We start from the raw sequence: 23,999 nt of genomic DNA on the forward strand, positions 1-23,999 counted from the left end.
TTTTATCTAATTTCCAGAGCTGTTCTGGTTGCCTGTGTCTGAAATTAATCTCAGGGAGAATCACCAGGAAAGGGCCAGCAGAGGAAGTAAGCTGGCTTTGAATGGGCTGAGGTGGGTGGGAGGCAAAGGATTCATGGCCAAGGGGGGAAGCCTGAAGGTCCTAGGCCCATTCCGAAGTTACTCAGACCCCCTTCACTGTTGTCAATTTTGTTATGCTGCAGCCTGATACTACAGATGTTGAAATTCATTTATTTCTCATTAATCTACACTCAATACCACATAATGACAAAGAGGTTTTTTTTAGAAATATCTGTAAATTTATTAAAAAGAAAAAACTGAAATATCCCATTGGCATAAGTATCCAGACTCTTCATTCAGTACTTTGTTAAAGCATCTCTGGCAGCAATTGCAGCCTCAAGTCTTTTTGGGTTTCATGCAACAAGCTTTGAACACCTGGATTGGGGGACTTTCTGTCATTCTTCCTTGCAAATCCTCTCATGCTCAGTCAGGTTGGATGACGACCGCCAAAGGACAGCCATTTTCAGGCCCCTCCTGAGATGCTCATTAGGGTTCAAGTCAGGGCTCTGGTTGGGCCACTCTAGGACATTCAGAGAGTTTTCCCTAAGCCACTGCCCTACCACCTGTGCCCTGTTTCAACCCCACAAGAAACAAATATGAAAAATTACAATTTCTTGAATATTAAGTATTCAATGTATTTTATAGTAATTGAAAAGAATAGGCCCGTATATGGCCACTGAATTGACTCTCTAGATATATTTCTAAAATATTAACAGGCAAAAAATACTGATGAAGATCAAACTGAAAGTAAATAGTCACTTACCTTAATGTCTCTATTGTGCATTGTGGATGTTTGAGCCCACCACAAAATAGTTCCATTTCTTTCTCATCTCTGAAATAGTAGTACATACATAATTCTCTCAATCTCTGGGTTTTCCTGAATATTTCTCCAATATGCATGCTGAAATATTCAGTCACGGTCTGTCCAATAAGTCTGCAGTCCAAAATAATCACAATTATTTCTTGAAAAATAATTATGGATTGTTTTTTATAGGAATTCAAGGGAATGTATTTATGGCAACTGAAAAGAATAGGACCGTGTATGGCAACTGAATTGACTCTATATATATTTCTAAAATATTAACAGGCAAAAGACAGTTATGCAAATCAAACTGAAAGTAAATAGTCACTTACTGTAATGTCTCTATTGTGCATTGTGGATGTTTGAGCCCATCACACAATAGTTTCATTGCTTTGTCATTTCCGGTTGTCTCATCCAAGCATAACGTTATAAATCTCTGGTTTTTACTGCGTACTTCTTCAACATAACTTTTTTTATATACCATCATATCCTTGTCAATAATTCTGCAGTACAAAATAATCACAATTATTTCTTGAAAAATAATTATGCATTGTTTTTTTAATAGGAATTGAAGGGAATGTATTTATGGCAACTGAACTGCTTTTCCTTGGATATATTTTCAAAATATTGCTCAATTTGAAATATTTGTGTTCATCAAACTGAAACGAATAAATATTGAAATATTGTAGTTTTCTAAGAAATTCACATATTCTTTTTTTATAATTTTGATTGAAAGATTATTCACAGATTACTGTATTTTCTGGCGTATAAGATGACTCTTTAACCCCCCAAAAATTATTTCAAAAATCGGAGGTCTTCTTATACGCCAAATAAAACAAAAAAAGAAAAGAAAAGAAAAAGGAACGGTGCCAAGCAAAAAACCGCACTGCCACCAGCGCAGACACCAGCCTTTCAATTTATAACCTAGATGCTCCTCGCCTGGGCACATGGATGGCTTAGTCTGGAAGAGGAAGGTGCTGAACTCAAACTACGAAAGCCTGGCAGCATGGAGGCCTTCAGCTGGCTCGCGGGCACCTTTAAGTAGGGTGTCATCTTATACGCCCAGTAGCCTTATAAGGTGGAATATACAGTATATTTTTTTAAATGAAATTCTTTAGGTGGAATATCGTATTGTGGGTAAAGAGAAAGATAAAAATACTATATTATATTGGCAGAAATGTTTGTTGTTCAGTTAAATATTTAGGTAGGGAAGAAACAATAATAAATCTAGCACAATATGGGTGATGATATCCACTAGGAAACAGTAAATAAATGTGTGTATTTGAAAATGTCTATTTTATTTATTCAGCACCACCAACTACACAATTACAAGGATAGTCATTTTTGTCTTCTGATTGTTGAATGTTATTATTATTATTTTTTTGTTACATAGACAATACATACCCACAACAATGGAAAGAAAAAAAAAGACAAAAACAAAAAAACAAAACAGAAAAAAAAGCCATCATCATATATAGCATGTCGTTTGGTTACAAGTATTTTAGCATTTATCATTCTTATACATTTATTATTTCATTTAATAGGTTATAATATACAGTTTGGGTTGCTTTGTTTACCATCCCTTCCTCCTGTTATAACACCACCTTATTTTCCCTTTCTTTTCTCCCTTCCTCCCTTTTCTACTTTCTTCCTTCCTGCACTCCCTTCCCTTCCTTCTTCCTGTATCTTTCTTCTACTCCTTCTCTTCCTCATCCCCTTCCTACCCTCTCTCCTCCTCTTTCTCTCCTTTCCATTCTCCTCTCCTTACCTCTTTCTTTTCACCCTCTCTCCCTTCTCTACTTCCTTTCTCCTTTCCTTCCCCTTCCTTCTTCCCTTACCTTTCCTTTGCTCCTACTCTTCCCTTCCTACCCTCTCTCCTTCCTTTTCTCTCCCTTCCATCTTCCTTTCCTTTCCCTTTCCTTTCTCCCTCCCTCCCTTCTCTGCTTTCCTTCTTCCTCCTCTCCTCCCCCTTCCTTCTTCCCATGCCTTTCTCCTACTCCTACTCTTCCTCTTCCCCTTTCTACCGTCTCTCCTCCTCTCTCTCTCTCCTTTCCATCCTCCTCTGTTTACCGCTTTCTTCTTTCCCCCATCTTCTTTTCATTCTCTCCTCCTTTCCCCTTTTCTTTTTCTACTATTATTGGTGTGTCTATTTTAAATCTCAGTTTCCCAACTGAGTACCTTGGGATGGTACTTCCTCCAACCCAAATATAATTTTAGTATCATTTTTTATTCCCTCACCTTTGCTAATCTATCCTAACTATATTTCCCCCCACAGACACACTTTGTATCTCTCTATTATGTATATACTTATATATTTAATAAAAAACCACACACAAAAACACAACATACATACGTTATAAAAAAGTATATCAGCTGGTTACAAAAAGTTTTTGTGCATCTCTTCCATTAATTCATATTAATTCAAATGTCTTAATTCAAATATTTACTATATTAACATCATCATACCTCCACTTTTAATTGACTACAGTTATTTAAACATCCTTCATCCTTAACTATACCAAAAATTTAATCCCTAACCACATGCTGGCATTTCATTTACTTATTTATAAAATCCTCCATTAACATTAAGTCCTCATATCCTGTTTTAGCTAAACATCCATAATATTTAATACCAAAGATTTCTAATTTCTAATCCTTCATGTATATAATTTATTATCATTCTCCTTTCTTTGTTTAGTTATATCCTATATCATAGCATTTCCCCCCTATTAGTTAAGATTTAACTGTATATAGTTTTATTTTAGTTTTTTATAATAATTATTATTGTAATTAATAATCTTTATATATAATCCAAAGATATTTCTAACCTTCCCTTCTCATATCCAATTACTACTTATCATAGCAACTCAACATTATATACATTACTATCATTATCAATTATTATTCAACTATACCTATTGCAAATGAATTTAACTAGGTTTAGCTAATTTTGAATTATACTCTTCCATCTATCAGCCTGTATCTCTCCAATAGCAAAACAGTCTTATATCTGCTGCCATTCGTGGGTCCAATTCTCCAAACCTCTTTATGAGCAAGTCCATACAAAGAAATCTTTGCACCTTTTTGTTTATAGTGCCTCTCATATAATGCTGCTGCCCTCTTTTTATTTCCTTTATCAACTTGTCTTTAATTCTCAGTAGTGGTATCAAATGTTTTGCAGATGTTATTTCATATAGTATGAATTCTTTAGTGCTTCTCATTCCTCCTGCGCCCTGTCTTTTGAAGTAAATTTTCGTGTGGCTGCCTCCCCTTCAAATATTCCATTCTTTCCTCTCTCAGAAGTAAACCAGTTGCCCCGAATATCAACAAATTCAGAATCTTTATGTCCGGCATCCTTTTTTTGTATTTGAAGAACATTCTCAGTTTTTTCCTCGTACTTTGTTGCCAAAAACACCAAATAATCCAATTTTCTCTGAATTCTATCCTGTGTGTCAGACAATTTCTGTAGTGCTGAAAAAATCACTTGAATAGACACTTGAATAGACGCCATGTTTATACGCAGTTAGTATTTCCTCTTAAGAGCTCTGAAGTATTTACAAGCGAAAGCAGACTGAAAGCTGTACAATCTTATCAGACCTCAAGCCAATACTGCCAAACAATAAAAGTGTCAAGATGTAAACAGCCAAATTATAATGAATTGGTTTACAGCCCGTTTGCGGAAGATCAGAGGAGATGTTGGAGTAATCTATCGATTATCTGTGTAAATAACATTTAAAACCACCATCCAAAGTCATCAAAAGGCTCAAAATCGCCGCTAGATTCTTATGTTACTTAATTTAAGTTAGTTTAGATTTTTAGGCGGTCCGTTCTCTCTAAACAATAAAATATTCCCACAAGCTGAAAAAACTTTATCTTTCTTTAGGGCTGCCTGCAGTTTCAATTAGCCTTGTGGTTAATCCGGAAGTCACTGGCAAAGGAGTTTTTTCCAGGTCTCTGGTTCCAGGTTTCAATTTCTTGAATATTAAGTATGCAATGTATTTTACAGGAACTGAAGAGAATAGGACCGGGTTTGGCAACTGAATTGACTCTCTAGATATATTTCTAGAATATTAACAGGCAAAGGACACTGATGTAGATCAAACTGAAAGTAAATAGTCACTTACTGTAATGTCTTTATTTTGCATTGTGGATGTTTGAGCACATCACACAATAGTTCCATTGCTTTGTCACCTTGATACTTGATGTGCAACTGTAATTCTCTCAATCTCTGTTTTTTGCCGAGTACTTCTGCAAAATGCCTGCAGTAAGATTCCACCAGGATCTCTTCAGAAAGTCTGCAGTCCAAAAAAAAAAAAAAAACACAATAATTTCTTGAAAAATAATTATGGATTGTTTCTTCATATGAATTCAAGGGAATGTATTTATGGCAATTGAACTGCTTTTTCTTGGATATATTTTCAAAATATTACTCAATTTGGAACATTTCTGTTCATCAAACTGAAAGGAATAAATGTTGACTTATTGTATTTTTGTAAGAAATTCACATATTTACTTATTACAATTTGATTGAACTATTATTCACAGATTATATTTTCTAAAATAAAATTCTTAGGTGGAATATCGTACTGTGGGTAAAGAGAAAGGAAAAATACTATCTTATATTGGCACACCAGTTTATTGTTCAGTTAAATATGTAGGTAGGAAAGAAACAATAATAAAACTAGCACAATATGGGTGATGATGTCCACTGAGAAACAGTAAATAAATGTGTGTATTTGAAAATGTCTATTTGATTTATTCAGCACCACCAACTACACAATTACAGGGATAGTCATTCTTGTTTTCTCATTGTTGAATGTAATGATGATTCTAAATGAACAGACTTATGACTCATACCTTCAGTTATGGCCATTGAAGCACCTCCTTATTCATGTTATTGTAATTTGAGCACTTGGCAACACTTATAAAAAGTTGTCCAATGTCTTAGAATCTTGTTATTGCCAATTCCATTTTTTCCCACCAGCTTCCCTAGAAAGTCCATGGAGAACCCAGCAGGAAAAAACTCACATCATTTCTGTCAACCAGAAGGACTTGGCATGGAGGATTTTCATCCAGCCTACAGAGACAAGTGTCTTCCCTGTCATCTCTAGGTGCTCACTGGAAATAATTCCTGTTCCCAATCCTGTTTAGACAAGAGGGAATCCCCCTGATTCTGGCAGGTGACTGAAAACTCTCTGCTAAAATCTAAGCCTCGAAGAACTTTTAGCCCCAGAGCAGAAATTTTGTCTGTATTCTGCGACTTGGAGTCTAGGGGGCGGGGGGAGATGAAACACTTCTTAGGCTATATCAGGCACTCCCAATGGAAGCTTGGCAGTTTGGTGAGATTCTTGTGAATTGTTGAGTCAACCACAAAGAAACATTTTTATCTAATTTCCACAGCTGTTTTGTTTGGCTGTGCCTGACATTAATCTCACCAGACTCATTGCTCATAGAATGGAGGCATCTTTGAACATGGTAGTGGGATCGTAGAGATCTCTATAGTACATCTCTCCAGCAGAGTCAGAAACTTTATTCCAACACCGAGAGGAGATGGAAGGAAAAATGTGGAATTCAGAAGCAACGGGACTTCAATTTGTCCAGCAATAAGTTCAAAACTCCCATCTTCCACCTACACCAATGATGCAACCATTCTTTTATGTTCCCAGAGTGGTTCTCTCAGACGTGTGGAGGAGAAACAGACAAGATGAGAACATCTGTCGCTTAATGTGCATTCATGATGGGATCCTGAGTGACAGAACTTCCTACAATACTTTATTCAAATGACATCTTGATTTACCCTGAGGATGCAGAGGCTCATAGGCAGCATATTAGAGAGGTGTTTCAAAGACTTTGAGAGGACAAACTGTTTGCCAAGGTTGAGAAGTGCACCTTTGATCTCCAGCAAGTAGACCTCCTGGACTACAGAATTTCAACCAATGGTCTTCAGATGGATCCAACTAAGGAACAACATATTTCATCCTGGAATTCTTCCCCACCAACATGAAAGATGTTTAATACTGGACTTTGCAAATGTTTACAGGAGATTCATCCCTAATTTCTCCCACAGGGTTAAGCCTCTCACATAGAAAAAGAAAGCTAGGCTTGTGTTAGACAGGGCAAATGGAAGAGACAGGACTCGATGATCAGCAACAAACAGCTCTTTATTTGGACAACTATGTACAACCCAGCAACTTGCTTATCTGACAGGTTGCCCTTTTATAGGGAGCAGTCAGATGGCTCAACCAATCACTTTTGAACTAGTTTCCTGCTGGAATGGCAGACCTGAGTGTACCTGGTTACATCTCTCCTCTCCTCCCCCTCTGGCCAACAAGCTGTTGGATTATCTCTGATTCACCAAAGGGTTATTCTGTTTTGTCTACAAAACTCTCACTATCACTACCCCACTTCTCTGTGTCAGCCGGAAGTCCTGAGAAAAGAAAGGGGACAAAATCTCTGCAAAAATCCTCCTGAATTTAGGAGGGGCGGGCACATCACTCTGAAGCTCTGTTTGCACCAGCAAAGGCTTTTTGCAATGGGCTGCCAAAGCCTAGAGGGCTTCATGCAGGTTTCAGCAACCTGTTGCAAATATCTATGTCATGTTATATGATATCTCATTTGATTAGCGAATGCATGGGCGAAAGGAGGGAGTGATCGCAATCAAGTTATATGATTCACTCCTACAAATCCTCTGGTTACAAATGTAATTAGCAGGTTCCATTATATTTGTAATTCATGGACTACCTGTATGATCTTTAATTAATTTGCAATTACATTATTTACATTATGTTATATGACATGTTATATGGGTACTTGAGAGACCGCCTGCTGCCAATTACCTCCAATAGACCGATTAGATCCCACAGATTAGGCCTCCTCCAAATTCCATCCGCCGGCCAGTGTCGACTGGCGACTACCCGGAGGAGGGCCTTCTCTGTGGCTGCTCCGACCCTCTGGAACGAGCACCCCGTGGAGATTTGAACCCTCACCACCCTCCAGGCCTTCTGCAAAGCCCTTAAAACCTGGCTGTTCCGACAGGCCTGGGGCTAAACAGCTGTTGCCCCCCGCCTCGAATGGTATGACTGCTGTGTGTTTTTAAATTATGTATTGTTATGTTCCGTCTTTTATTTCTTGTCTGTACCCCCCTCCCCTGATTTGAATTGTGAGCCGCCCTGAGTCCCCTTGGGGAAAAGGGCGGCATATAAATGTAATCAAATCAAATCAAATCAAATCAATCAAATATCTCATGTTCACTTAATGACCCATTTGATTAGCGAATGCATGGGCAAAAGGAGGGAGTGATCGCAGTCAAGTTATATGATTCACTCCTACAAATCCTCTGGTTACAAATGTAATTAGCAGGTTCCATTATATTTGTAATTCATGGACTACCTGTATGATCTTTAATTAATTTGCAATTACATTGTGTGTCAATATTTATATTAAAGCAGATTCCCAAAATCCTAAGCAGAAGAGATTTTCAGATAATTTTACTGTATTAAAGGAAGCTATTAAACAATTGAAAAGAAAGTCAAGAATCGATAGCAAAATGACACAATCCACCCAAATAACAAAAAGATTGCTGTAAATTTCAGATAAAATCTTGTCAAAGTGTAAAAAAATTAAGCTATATGAGAATTCCCCAAAAATGACCATTTATAGACCTATAAATCTGCAAGCACAGCTCCAGATTTTTTAATCAGTAAAATTGCTGACATATCTGCAAATTGTTTAATGAACATTTATAAACTTCTGAGCTCATCCATAGGAAATGACCTCTTCCCTCAAATGTAGTCCCTCTATCAGATTCTCAGAAGTTAAAAGCTAAGAAAGTATCTCATATCCCCCAAAACCAACTATATCATACCATTCTGATTATAATCACAGACAGAATTTCATCTTAGAAAACAGAAGGAACAGAAGATGATATGGTTAAATATCACAATTGTAATTATCTTTCTTTTAGATATCCCCCCCCCCCCCCGACAGTGGTTTCCACCAAGGTCCTTTGTTCTGGTGGGAACAGAGGTTTAATCCCATTGGTCAAAGGGTCTGACAGATCCCTTTAAAAGGGGCTGCTGTCCAACCCTTCCTCAGTCGGATGTTTACCTTACTTGCAATAAAGAGCTGTTGTTGCTGAAGCCTTTGTGTGCCTCTCCATTACCCGATCTAACACTTTCCACTGATACTTTTCCAGAATTCAAAAGAAAGTAGCACATACCAAACTTAAAAGTAATACTGATCACTCACTGTAGTATTTCTATTTTGCAGTCTGGATCCTGGAGCCCCTCCCACAGCAATTCTGCTGTTCTGTCATCTATGTGCTTGGGATACGAATGTAACTCTTTCAATCTCTGATTGTTCTTGAAGACTTCAGCAAGATGCCTGCCGCAGGACTCTTTGAGAGAGAATCCTATCAAACTGAAAGAACAGCAATTACTCAGAAGAATTAGAATAGTTAGTAGTATCACATGTAAAAATAGACAATAATAATTAAAAACAAAACAAAAGCAATAAGTACAGTCATGTAATCAACAAATCATATGGTTAGATATAGATATAGGTAAAGGTTCCCCTCACATATATGTGCTAGTCGTTTCCGACTCTAGAGAGCGGTGCTCATCTCCGTTTCAAAGCTGAAGAGCCAGAGCTGTCTGAAGATGTCTCTGTGGTCATATGGCGGTATGGCTAAATGCAGAAGGCACACAGAACGCTGTTACCTTCCCATCAAAGGTGGTTCCTATTTTTCTACTTGCATTTTTACATGCTTTCGAACTGCTAGGTTGGCAGATGCTGGGACAAGTAACAGGAGTTTACTCTATTACGCAGTGCTAGGGATTTGAACCACCGAACTGCCGATCAACACTCAACGTCTTAGCCACTGATCCACCATGTCCCTATGGTTAGATATAGACACTACATTATAACAGTGATGTGCAGTCAGCGGAGGCAGGGGAGGTAGAGCCTCACCACTGTCATCATAAAAAGAAAAAAAATGTAAAAGGAAAAAGGCTGAGTTAGTTGCTACCAGAGTCACAGTGGATGACTCTGCTTAGTGCTTAACTGTTAAAAAAGCCTCTAAAAAAGTCCCCTCTACAGGAGGAGGCAGGAGAACCATGTACCTCATTTAGTCTGACTTTATGATCACTCAGGAAGAGTTAAGCAAGGGTTAAAAGCCGAAAAATTACTTATGTAGATGAGGCATGTGGTTCTCTTGCCTCCTCCTGTAGAGGGAGTTTTTTTAGAGGCATTTTTAAACAAGGAGAGTCATCCATTGGGGACTCTGGCTGCAGCTAGCCCAGCCTGACCTCAGCAGCTCTTGCCTTTTTCCTTTTACATTTTTACATTTTCATGATGGCAGGCAAGAGCAGAGTTGAAATCCTCTGTGAAACAGCTGGAAAAAGTATGTGGGTTGGAGGGAGGGGGAGAAATTCAAAATTAATGTAATTTGTAAGTAATTGTAAGTAATTTGTGTGTGTGTGTGTGTGTGTGTGTGTGTGTGTGCATTTGTTTTTTCAGTCAAACAAACTCTCTCTCAATTTGAGACAGTTTGTTTGAGAGTGAAGAGAGGGAAGGGGGTAGGAGTTGGAGGGGCAGGGAGGGCAGCCCGCCAGCTTTCTTTCTCTGTGTCCACGGCAGCCCGCCAGCAGAGGCGGGTCTTTTCCACTAACTGGAAAACCCTGAAAAATATCCAAGGCAAAAAAAGAAAAAAAAGGGGGGGGGGGAAGGAAGAAGGAATTAAAAATAGGAACAGAGAAATAAACTTTCCCGAATTGCTCGCAGCTGAAGCAACTTTGGGAAAATGGGAAAGTTCCTGCTTTCTCTGTAGTTGAGAGTCCACATCCTTTTAATTTGATCAGCTGGGAGGCTGCTCTCCCCTTTTTTTAGCTTGGAGAGCTTCCTGCAAACTCCTGCATCAATCACCATTCCCTCACTAACATTCTTTCTAGCTCGGTTAGAAAAGAAGACCATGTGACTACCACTTTAAAAAAATCATTCAGACCTTCCAACTTTGTCATCTCTCTCTTCCCCACACTGATTTTTTTTAAAAAAACTGGTAGTCATATGGTCTTTTGCTGCCTGCATGCAGGAGAATGGAGCAGGTTAGCGAGGAAATGGTGGTTGCTTTGGACTGGTGTGGAAGTGGGGCAGGGGTGGGTTCCTACCAGTTCGCACCAGTTCGCACGAAGTAATGAACTTCCGGGAACGCCGGTACCGGTCCTGGCCCCTGTCGCGCGCTCCCCCGCCCGTCTGCACTAAGCCCAGTTGTCGCTCACTGTTTGGCTGGAGTCCAGCCAATCAGTGAGCGGGCTGGCCTCTTTTAAAAGTGTGGCGCCAACGGCTAACATTCACATTCCTCTTTTGAAAAGAATCTTTCTCTCAAAGAGTCTTTTCAAAAGGGTTTGCTGCCGAGATGCCTCGTTTCGCGCTTCACACCTTCCCTTCGCCTTCCAGGAGCTTGCTGCTTCCCCCACAGGTAAGCAACCAAGCTTTGGCGGCAGGACTCGGGACGTTAGCGGCAGGACTTCGGGTGAGCGGGCTGGCCTCTTTTAAAAGTGTGGCGCCAACGGCTAACATTCACATTCCTCTTTTGAAAAGAATCTTTCTCTCAAAGAGTCTTTTCAAAAGGGTTTGCTGCCGAGATGCCTCGTTTCGCGCTTCACACCTTCCCTTCGCCTTCCAGGAGCTTGCTGCTTCCCCCACAGGTAAGCAACCAAGCTTTGGCGGCAGGACTCGGGACGTTAGCGGCAGGACTTCGGGTGGGCAGTGGCGACGGCAGTGGTGGTAGCGGCAGTAGGAAGCCAGGGGGGTAGAGGTGGTAGCAGCGGTAGCGGCCTAGGTTTCACAAGGGAAGGCCTTCAGGCCTTCCCTTGTGAAAGCTGCGGGCTCATGTACGCGCATGGCTGCCTCCGGGTGGGGGGGTGGCGGCGGCGGCCTCCCTTGCGAAAGCCGTGGCCTCGCGTACTCGCGCGGCTGTCTTCTGGTGGGGGGGGCGGCGGTGGCTGAGCTTTCGCAAGGGAACTCCTCCAGGCCTTCCCTTGCGAAAGCTGCGGCATCGCGTACTCGCGCGGCTGTCTTCTGGTGGAGGGGCGGCACCGGCTGAGCTTTCCCAAGGGAACTCCTCCAGGCCTTCCCTAGTTAGTAATATAAGTGAATCTGGTTTCCACATTTGACTTTGTCAAAAGGTCACAAAAGGCAATTACATGACCCCAGGACACTGAAACCATCATAAATACGAATCTGTTGCCAAACATCAAAATTTTGATCACGTGACCATGAGAATGCTGCAACGGTCGCTAAGTGTGAAAAATGGTCGTCACTGTTTTCAATGCCATTGTATGTATCCTAGAAAATCAGATTTATTGTGTTTCACCCTCATTGTTTAGGTAATTCTGAGGTGGTTGATGGTTCTGTGAATGCCTGTCCTTTATAATTACCCGCAATGCCTTGATGGTTTTTATTCCAGTGGCTTTGTCTTTCCTGTCCTTAGGCTTAGGAAAAAAAACCTGGTTTCATTTGCAGTCTTTTGTGTTTGTGTGGGGGGGATTCTTATTTTTTGGTGTTTTCCATCATAGTTTGTGTGTGTGTGTGTGTGTGTGTGTGTGTGTGTGTGTGTGTAATGTCCCGCAGTTATCTACGCATTAATAATTAACTAGTAATATTTCCTTATACATTTTAGGGATCTTTCCTTACATAATTGGTATTTTCTTTCATACTTTTGGCTTTCTAATTCCCACCCGGTCACATGGGTGGCAAGCCACTCCCATCCGGTCACATGGCTGGCAAGCCACTCCCATCCGGTCACATGGGTGGCAAGCCACTCCCATCCGGTCACATGGGCAGCAAGCCACTCCCATCCGGTCTCATGGGTAGCAAGCCACTCCCATCCAGTCACATGGGTGGCAAGCCACTCCCATCCGGTCACATGGGTGGCAAGCCACTCCCATCCGGTCACATGGGCAGCAAGTCACTCCCATCCGGTCACATGGGTAGCAAGCCACTCCCATCCAGTCACATGGGTGGCAAGCTACTCCCATCCGGTCACATGGGTAACAAGCCACTCCCACAAAGGAGGCCACGCCCACAGAGTAGGTTCGAACAATTTTTGAAACCCACCCCTGAAGTGGGGATTTTGCATTATGATTGTTCATAAATAAGTAGGAAGCAGTAAAAAGGAATGGAAAAATCCTTATCTGTGGATCAGCTTTTCTCAGTCTTGGCAAGTTTAAGATGGGTGAACTTCATGCTGCCTGGGGAATTCTGGGAATTATGGGAAGTCCATACACCTTACAATTGTCAAAATTGAGAAGCATGAGTCTACACTAGAGTTTAGGATTTTCCATTCCTGTTTTATTTTGGTGCAGTTAAATAGTTATGGTTTCCTTAACAAATAGTAATTGAAGTGATGTGAACCATTACTGGACTTTTTGTGAGAAACTGAAATTAAAAGTTGATCTGTGCTTTGATGATTAGATATGGGATTATGGAAATAATGTAGACAAATGTTAATCTTAGAGCAAGAGTTTGATATATTACTTATATTTGTACCAAAGAAACTTGGAAGTCATTCTTTTTCAGTTTTCCTTCTTTTCCTCTTTCTTTCTTACACTTTCACTGTTTTTCTTTCCTGGGCCTTTTCTTTTTTCAAATCTGTTTTTTATTTGTTTATCTCTTAGCTTTCTATTTTTTGATGTATGAAGGATCAAATACTCAGCCATTATAATTCTACATTCCTTATTTATAGAAATCATATGAAAATTTATAATGAAATCCACTGAGAGTCATCTCATATAAGGAAGGCTCTGAGTCCCTATAATAAAAAAGTGTTTTTTGATAGAAGAGAATATTTGTAGCTCAGGGTTGAACTGTGGAGTTCTTGTTGCTCTCTGAGCTTGATAGTTTTCTTGTAGCTGTTTCATTACTAAACTAGGTAACATCATCAGTATTAGAAGGGAATGGAATTTGCTCTTATTTTCATATATTAGTGGCTTCCCCCTGTCAGTGTTGATCAGTTGCTTCACAAACAGTGCCAGGTCTCTAACCTGAGGCAGAGAAGGGCTATTATGCATCCCTTCCTGAAATGTTATTTAAAATACAGAGTTTCCAAGCATTCCTTCAGGAACCTTCAACATGCAAACTGTGGTTATCATCCTAAAATGAATCCCCCATCCTAAAATTGCCAGAAAGGAGAAGAGGTTTACTAGGACAAGGCTGCCATGCAGAGGAAGGCAGAGATAGTCTTTGACGTATGACTACAATTGAGCCCAAAATTTTGGTCACTAAGGAAGAGCTTTGTTAAGTGAGCTTCACCACATTTTACCCAATCCATGACATCTCCTGGTGAGTGACATCAAGTTGGCCACACCCATCTAGCTACATGACTGCCAAGCCATGCCCACAAAATAGGCCATGCCCACAGAATTTAAAAATTTGAAACCCACCCCTGTTTCTGATTCTAGAGTTTCCAAAACAAGGGATATTGCTTAAATTGTGTATGTGTGTGTGCGCGTGCACACGAATGCACGCACGCTAAACCTCCAGGCCATCTTTTCTTTTTTGGACTTCAGGCCTACCACACTTTCTATTATTCTACTATGCATTTTCTATTGTGGAAAAATGGGAGGGGGAATTATATGGAGTTGGGTGATATTTAGCCATAAGAACATTCTTTATGAAAGTCAAGGTGATCCTTGCCTCTGCACCTGGCCGGAACTGGATGGGTAGAAGCTGCCAGTATGTTAGTGAAAGATTGGACCATGTGATAGACTTGTGGGTGTGGGGACAGGATCTTGAACTTTCAACTGAGTGGAAAAACCTGAAGCTTTCAGATTTGGGTTTTCCCAGATGTGCCAACATGGCTCTCTTAATAAATTGGAACTTTGAGGAATCCTTTGCCTTGGACTCTGATTTATTTTTGGATGCTATTTGGAACCCTGACAGTGTGTGTGTTTCTCAGGAATAATGGAATAACAGAGTTGAAACAGACCTCTGAGGTCTTCTAGTCCAACCCCCTACTCAGGCAGGAAAACTGAGGATGGCAAAATTTGAGTGCCTGGGAAAGGTGTCAGAATAACAGAATAACACTTAGAAGGGGACTTTGGGCACCCCTCAATGTGAGTGATGTCAGGTTGGCTATGCCCACTCAGTCACAACACCAGCCACCCATGCCCATTGAATCCCACCACTGGCTGAAGGCAATTGACAACTGGCAGATGATCTAAATGTATTCTACTATTGGTTTAAGAAAAGACCACTGTCAATTATTGCTATCTCTCCATCTCAGATACACCAACAACAGCCAAATCATCCTATGCCTCATTCCACCCCTCTGGGCCCCCACCTCTAGTCATCCTTAAAAAAGAGGTGCAATGTCTATTTCACAGACAAAAGTCTAGAAAAGCACCAGGCCTAGACAGACCCAAACTCCTTCTTGCTTGAAAGTCTGTGCTGATCAACTAGCCTCATCTTCCACCCAGATGTTTAATAGATCAATGGAGATGTGTTACATCCCTTCTTGCTTCAAACACTCTACTATCATCTTGGTGCCCAAGAAACTCTCCATCAGGGAGCTGAATAACTATAGATTGGTTGCTCTGACATCTGTAGTTATGAAAACCTTTGAAAAGTTAGTGTTGGCACATCTGTAAACCATTACGTATTTGCTGCTAGGCCTCTTGCAATTTGCCTATTGCTCAAATAAATTAGCTGATCAACATGTTACACATCTTGAATCCACAAAGACCTATTATAAGGGTCCTTTTTGTAGACTTCAGCTGGGCATTCAACAGCATCATTCCTGAAATCCTTGTCTACAAATTAACTTAATTAGCTGTGCCTGACCATAGTTGCAGATGGATGATAAGCTTTCTAACAGATAGCAAGAAGCAAGTGAAGCTAAGCAAAATCACACCAGTTACCTGTACAATTAGCATAGGTGTTCCCCATGGCTGTGTGCTCTCTATGCTACTCTTTTCTCTATACCAATGACTGCATCTCAAAGGATCCCTCTCTTAAAGTACTGAAGTTTGCAGATAATACAGCAGTGATTGGTCTTATTCTAGATGATGACGAATCTGCATATAGATGGGAAGTTGAAGAACTGGCCCTGTGGTGCAGCTGGAATAATCTTGAACTGTACACATTCAAAACTGTAGAGATGGTAGTAGATTTTAAGAGAAGCCCTCCTGTTCTACCAACTGCTACAATTTTCAATCAACACAGATTTCAGCGGAGAGTTAGGACTGCAGGAGAAAACAGTTGCAACCAACCTGCCTTCCACTGAGGACCTGTATACTGCACGAACCAGAAAGAGGCTGAGAAAATATTTACAGACCCCTCATATGCTGGACATAAACTGTTTCAAGTTCTCCTCTCAAGATGCTGCTATAGGGCATTGCTTGCCCAAATATCTAGACACAAAGATAGTTTCTTCCCCCATGTCATCACTGTGCAAAATACTTAACTCCTACAGCACTTATGCCTAAAGATATATATTCACATAGTAGCCTATATTGCTATTATCCTTGTCATCTTCTCATCTTTCTCATCCTTTCATCTTTCTCACTTTTCATCTTTCCTACTAGCTTCTCCTATTGGTATATTATGATTTATCAATTGTCATTGTATCTTATGATTTATGATCAATGACTTATCACTGTCGTTTGTATGTACACTGAGAGTTTATGCACCAGAGATAAATTCTTTGTGTGTCCAATCACACTTGGCCAATAAAGAATTCTATTGTATCCTGTTCTGTTCTAGTCTATTTCCTGCCTCTGGTTAAGAAATTCCAGTGAAAGTACTGCACCCTTCCTTGAGTTTTCCAAACTGTGTTTCCTCTCTCTAAGTGTCAATTATAACTCAGTTCCATGGTAGGCTTCGGGAACTCCTAGTTAAGCATCTTCTATTGTTGACCAAGAAAAATTGATGAGAGACTGATGTAACAATATATTTAGTTTAATACACAAACTTCTAATCTTATGTAGTGGTTTCATTATCAATAACATCTAAAATAAAATACTAGCACTTTCTTACCGCAGGAGTTCTAAGTTTCTCAGTTGTGTCAGTGCTTCAAAGAAGTCTTCCACGTATTTTTCATCCAAACTCCAATCCCTAAAAAGGAATGACATTTTTGTTTCAGACTTTTACTTCAGTGTTTCCAGTTACTCTACTTTGCAAATATATTACATTTGAAAGGTAATCACAAATAAATTCATCATATTGCAGCATGAGAAATTAGTAGTAGCAAAAGATCATTTTGTAAATGAAATGGTTACAGGTACTCTTTTGACCAACAATGCTTGGAATCTGCCCATTACAGTCAGAAGTCATGACAGCTGTGCAGTTCCCATGTGATTGTGTTACTTATAACCCCCTATCCATGCTCTCCCCAAAGTGGTCATTAAATTAAGCACAGGGTGCACCAGGTGCTTGATGGGAGGTCCTGGGTGGATTAGTGCAGGTTCTGCCACGGGCCTCGTAAAGTCACTCCTGAGGCAACCCCATGCTCTGATTCCCTCCCCTCAGGCTCCTCATAGACCTTAGGCCTGCTTCCCAACCTACAAAATCCCATATACTCCACCCCATCTGTCATCACCAATTGCTCACTTATATTTGTAGATCTCTTTCTAAAAGCTCTGGAGATCACATTGAGGAGATCTCCACAGCTCCACAGTGCTCCATGGCGTCAGCATTCCAACTAACTCCTCATAACAATCCAGAACTCCAAAACAAAGTCCATCAAAGTAATAATTCATTGATGAAGTCATATTGGCTCATCTGGGGAAAGCCTGAATCTGAAATATTTGTTTTCCTCCACCCCTACTAAAACTCACATCCTGTCCTGTTCAGTGACATTCACATCACATGGCCCAATCAACCCCCTATCTCAACTGCCGCCAAACTTTGGTCATTCCTCTCCAAGTCCAAGCAGTCCGGCCTTGATCTCATGAAAGAATGTTGTTACTATTTACTCCCTTCACTACACCTCCGTTCCCACTGTGGCAGCCCTGTAAGATGTATCCAGGGCTTACACGTAGAACACATTGGAGAAGAAGAGCAAACTGTTCTGTTCCAAGGCTGTGTGCTTCACATCTGGAAGCAGGTGCCATTTTCAGACTGACTTCAATGAATTTTGGCCACTGCAAAATGGTTCTCACTTCTGAGAGTGGTCCATGGAGTTCAGGGATGGACCAGCTTGCTCTTCTTCTCCAATGTGATCTATGAGATGCTGTAAAGATTGTGGAGCTCTCTGGAGATGGCACTGAAGAGCAAGCTGCTCCATTGCTAACCTACATGGCCTCCTTTCAGAATTGAGCACCATTCTGGACTGGCCACTATTCAATTAGCCACTCTGAAAATGGTGGCTATAGCTGGGATCATGCCACATGGCTAGTGAACAGAATGATTTTCCCTCCTTTCCTAATCCAAGTTGTGGAGCTTCAGAGTGCTTCAAAAGGTTATGGATGTTATGGTTGATGAAAGGTGAGGAGAAGGGTGTGGGATCCAGTGGGGTGGGAAGCAGGCCCCAAATCTGTGGGACCTGGTGTGGAGGATGGGGAGATAGGTGGGGGTGCCACTGCAGCATTCCTGCAATTACCATATATTCTGGAGTACAAGACGCTCTGATGTATAAGATGCACCAAACTTTTGGGGAGGAAAACAAGGGGAGAAAATCTGCCTCTGCCTCCCAGCAATTTGCCTCCTTGCAACAATCAGCAAACAGTACAGACAATATACACTGTTTGTGGTGTTACATTACTTGTACAGATGCTTTCAAAATTGATGTTTCTTTCTGGACGTATACATTATTCTCTGCTATTTAAATGAAGATACAATAACACAGGGACTCTTCAGTTCGAGCATTTATTTTACAAAAATTTTTCATTTTGTTAAGTTGTCTAGAACAATAAAGCAGTCTTTAAACAAAAGTCTTTGAACATTCTATAGCCATTTATAGTTATTGACGTACCTCCTTGCAGCAAACAGCTTGATTAGCACAAGAAAAAAAAAACCTGCCTCTGCCTCCTAGCAATTTGCTTGGTATTGCAAACAGCAAGTTTCACTTTCAGTTTCAGCAGGGGCCTCCCGATCATCAGCTGTTTCATGTTGCAGCGATTGCTATAGTATATTGCTGCCTCCGCAAGCCCCATTTTCCCCATTTGCTGCAAGGAGGTAAATTGCTAGGAGGCAGAGGCCAAAGGGTGGGGGCTGGTGGGTGGATGGGGCTACATTCAGTGTATAAGACATACCCAAATTTTCACCATCTTTTTTTTTGGGGGGGGGGGAAAGGTACATCTTATACTCTGAAAAATACAGTAGTTGTAAGGCCGAATGACTGCAGGGATGTTGTAGCATCCATAACTTCAGAACTGAATTATAAGTAACTTTTTTGGATCCACCTTAACTTTAAATAATGTATCATAAGTCAAAGACCAAACAACCTATCATAAGTCAAGAACTTCATGTATGTATACAGCATCTCTTGAAGGAATTGACATTTGAAGTGGCATCCTGAATACAAAGAAAAGAAATAATATTTCAGGAATCTCTAAGTGCAACAACACACTGTATTAAGCACAGTCTGAGCAGAACATGAGCTCAGTCCTGTGGCTAAAGCAGAAGAGTGAAACCTGGAAAAAGAGCTCTTCAGCAACTTCATTTCCAATGGGTAACAAGCAGCTACAAAGTTCAATGTGGAAATTATTCTTGTTTCCTTCTATTGGATGGGAAAAAAACCTACATTGAAGCCAATCTTCACAAGAATGAAATAATTTAAAACAACTGTGAAACCATAAAGTTGTAAAAGAGGGGCCTTAAATGTTAATCCTGCAGTTTATTCAGTATAACAATTTTCTGAACAAGACTAGAAAATGAGCCCTTCATCAATTCAGTGCTGAAGCAGAGAAAATATTCTCCCACGAATTGTCTTCAAGTCACACCACTGGGAGAAATTCCTTTCCTTTCTCAATCTGCTCCTCTTATTTGAAATGAAAAATGAGATAAGGTTTGAATTAAAATCTCAAATAAAACTATATAGTCATTTTTTAAAAAAAAATGACAATTTCAAAATGACCTTGTTTAAGGGAGGAGGTAAAGAAGTTTCCAATTATTACAGAAGCACCTTTTTATCTGCCATGTAAGAGGGAAAGTTTTACATGCAATGAAAATTTCAAATGGAACATTTCAGAGTGTTGAATTAGCCTTTTTAATTAAAGAGAGAAATACCCTGAGCTTTGCTATGGCCCAGTGAACTTCAAATTTCTTTAAAGACTGTCAGGAGTGGGCTCAGCATAAAATAATCAAGTTTTTTTTAAATACTTTGTTTATTTAAATTAGTTTAAAATAATTCATTTATTTAAAATTTCTACAGCCTCTAGATCTCAATAGCAATTGCCTCTCTGATTTTGAGTTGAAATAAACACTTTCTGGTGATATCATTATCAGGCTGTTTAAGTTTGAGCAGGGTTGATTGGTATTGGCCTCACAAAAGGACAACTGCTCATTTTAAATCATCCTCCCATCCCACCTAGCCCAAGCTATCTTTTCATTCAATTAGAATAGAGCTGGAAGGGACCTTGGAGGTCTTCTAGTCCAGCCCCCTATTCAACCAGGAGGACCTATTCTATTTCAGACAAGTGTTTGCTCAGTCTCTTCTTAAAAACCTCCAGTGCTGAAGCACCCACAATTTCTGAAGGCAAAATGTTCCACTAATTGTTCTCACTGTTAGGAAGTTTCTCCTTAATTGCAGATTGCTTCTCTCCTTGATTAGTTTCCATCCATTGTGTCTTGTATTGCCTTCTGGTGCTTTTTAAAATAAGTTGACCTCCTCTTCTTTGTGGCAACCCCTCAAATACTGGAATAATGCTTCACTTCTCAGATAATACTTATCTTCCCTTCTAAGGACTGAAAGCCATCTTTAACTTAGCTTCCCAAGTGACATTTTTCTGGTCTATTATTATATTTGAGACAATAAGTTATAGCATAGTGGTGATAGGATCATAAACTGAATGAAATGTTCAACAGACTTTCAAAATACTTACTCATTTTTGGGAAAACCAATAACGAGATCCTTTAAATTCTGGCAGTGTTGTATACAATAGCTGAGGTTCATCAATTCCATATCAGAGTTGCACTCACAATCCATTTTAGTCATGCCACATAGTGCGTTTTTTATAAAATTATCATCTTGTGTCTCATACAAATAACTAAACATTTCTTTTTTAAAGTAGCTTTCCCAGTATTTTAGATTATTTTTCACCCAGTTTAACATGGATTCTTTATACTTAGGAAAAATTTTCCATCCAAGTTTTTTTTTCCACTGCTTCATTTTTCCCCCTTCATTTAAAAAACCAAAGAGGAAGCGAAATACTACTGCAAAATCAGTACTAATATATGTATGTGTTTCTAATAATGTCTGCAAATTTTTATTCAGATTTTGAGAATGCTGCTCATCTCCTTCTTCTAGGACATAAAACAGAGCAGCAAAAAACTCCTGGAAGCTTAAATGAATGAAGCTGTAGGTTTGAATACAATCAATGTCCTCTTTGAAGATGCTCTGATTCAGAAAAAGGGGGAGGGAGTTTTCCTGATCTAAAATGTGCTTCTTGACTTCTTCCTCCATAAATAGTATTTGCTGTTTCCCGATTCCTTCTTCAGCTAAAGAGCATAAACCTTTCACATTGGTTTGGACAACCTGTTTGGATTCTTTATGATGATACTTTAACAAACTGAAGAGATACAGCATATAGATTGCAGTGAGAGTATATGATGTCTTCTGAAGATCTTCGCCTCTCTCCATCTCTTGTTTCATCACTGTGCAGATGATCCAGCTCACAAGGGGAATGACACACATGGTGAAAAGCGTATCATTTTGTTTAACAAATCTGAGAACTTGAGTTGCTTGGTCTTTATTTTCAAAAAAATTGTAGAAATATTCTTCTCTTTCCTTTGTAGAAAATCCCAGTATCTCAAAATAACCTGGGTGCTCTAAACATTGATGGAGTTTCTTCAAAGCAGTTGGTCTTGTTGTGATTATAAGAGAGGATTTAGGAAGAAGCTTTTTTTGAAATAAGCTGTTCAAAAGAATTCTCACTGGTTCCTTCTTACAGGGATCAATGCAAAAGTTGTTTTCAGGCTGATCAAAGGAATACTTTAATTCATCAAACCCATCAATTATGAACAGAAGCTTTTCTTCATTCTTCAGTATATTTTGAATGACATTTTTGGATTCATGACACTTGAGCCATTCTTCTGAAATTATGTCTGCAATGCTATGCATCTCTGACTCTGCATGGAGATTCATCTTTCTACAGCAAATATAGAAAACATAATTAAATTTGTCCTGGTAAAGTTGTTGAGAAGCCCAATCAAACATGATTTTCTTGGCCATTATGGTTTTTCCAATTCCTGCAGCTCCCTGTAACACAATAACTTGTGGAATTAATCCATGTTTATCAGGGTTAAATAATGCTTCAATGCTGGTGGAAGACTCGGCTCTTTTGCTGATGATTTCACGATGTTTCCTTCCCATAGCCAGAATTTCATGTTCTCTCTCCTCTTTAGATGCTTGATAATTTGTGATTATTAGTTTTGAGTATCTCTGATTGAAGAGCACATATTCACCTGGAACAGCATTAGGATCTTTCATTGTTTCGAATTTGTTTTTAATGTAGTTTCTGTATTCTAAAGAAAGAATGAATAAAATTAGAAGTGTGAAAAATAAGGCTTGCACAAGAAACTTAAGTGTTTTTTCTGTGTATCTTCTCCTTGAAGCCATCCCCATCCACCCTCTGGATTAATGTGTTGAAGGAAGATCTAGGATACTTTGTTAGTTGGCTTGTCAGAATTGATGTGAATAGGCAAATACTTGTTAATCAGTACATTAAATATTTATCATTTTTAAACTCTTTTTATTCCACACAACATTTCTCAAATGATTGCATCAAATACTAGCAGGTTATATAAGGTTCTTTCTTTCGATTTTGATAGATGGATATTTTTTAAATATTATCCCCCTTGGATATAGTAAATATTCTCAGAATGCGTGTAATTCCCAGCATACTTCATATTTAGGGTGATTGTTTTTTATTCACAAAGAGAAAAAACACACACACACACACAAACACACACACACACACACACACACATGCGAGATGATGGATTTTCCACAATGAAATATGTTCTTCAGTAAATTTCTATGCTGTTCTTTAATTCAAACTGTCTATTTCTACATATCCTTTTCAACATATCTTTAAAAAGATGCAATTGTTATTAAAATATGAGGTTTTGATTTCCCAAATTCTGAATTATACAACTATGCATATGTACTGATGATACCTAATTTGGAACAATTTCATTCAGCATAAATTCTCTCTCCCAAGTCCTCTCTCTCTCATGTATGTGTGCATGTGTGTGTGACATGCATACATACATAGATACCATGTTTTCCCGAAAATACGACCTGTCCTGAAACTAAAGCCTTGCCACATTTTTTGCATGGGCAAAAATATAAGCCCACCCCTGAAAATAAGCCCCCTGGACAATCCCCCCCTCCGGCGAGGCAGAACACCCCTTGCTGACCTAGCAGTATCCCAAAGGCACCCAGCCGCGGAAACAAGGTGGGGGGCAAAGGCACTCATGTTTCTTGGTGCTTTCGGGGTACCTCTAGGTCAGTCAGCGGTGCTGTGCCAAGCTGAGGAGACAGGGTTGCCGAGCAGCTGCTCTCTTGAGAGCAGGATCCCGAAGAGCGGGGCACAGCCTCAGGGTTGAATGGCTGTGTTCCATTGTAGCAGCAGCAACACAGCAGCCATGAGGTGGCCACGCTTGTGAGCAGATGCCCGGCAACCCCCCTTTCCAGCTGGGCACAGCGCCGCTGACCAATCTAGTGGTACCTGGAAGGCACCAAGCAATGCGACTCGACGCCTTCGGAATGCCCCTAGGTGAGTGAATGGGGTTCTTCATGGCTGGAGAGGGGAGTTATGGGGTTTCCACTCCCCACTCATGCGACTCACAGGATCACAATGCCCTTGACAAACTCTGCAAAGCCAGGGCATCTCTGCTGCTGGCGCCGCCCGCCGCTTGGTTTTTTTTTCTGCTTTCAAAGCATGGAGGACGGATGCCG

At 40.0% G+C, this 23,999-nt stretch overlaps 1 protein-coding gene across 1 annotated transcript in view; it reads right to left on the reverse strand.

Moving 5' to 3' along the window:
• LOC106551952 (NACHT, LRR and PYD domains-containing protein 12-like) overlaps nt 1–23,999 on the reverse strand; it is a 103,844-nt gene that overhangs the window by 52,596 nt on the left and 27,249 nt on the right. Inside the window, exons 3-5 of the mRNA XM_087715699.1 lie at nt 20,920–22,561; nt 16,913–16,990; nt 9,128–9,298 (exon numbers count right to left, since the gene is read on the reverse strand). Coding sequence (XP_087571825.1) covers nt 9,128–9,298; nt 16,913–16,990; nt 20,920–22,561 — 1,891 coding nt within the window. The remainder of the gene's footprint in view (nt 1–9,127; nt 9,299–16,912; nt 16,991–20,919; nt 22,562–23,999) is intronic.

The sequence above is a fragment of the Thamnophis sirtalis genome, unplaced genomic scaffold (genome assembly GCF_051295495.1).
Source record: "Thamnophis sirtalis isolate CommonGarterSnake01/CBP01778 unplaced genomic scaffold, rThaSir2_p1.2 scaffold_1, whole genome shotgun sequence".
Taxonomy (NCBI): domain Eukaryota; kingdom Metazoa; phylum Chordata; class Lepidosauria; order Squamata; family Natricidae; genus Thamnophis; species Thamnophis sirtalis.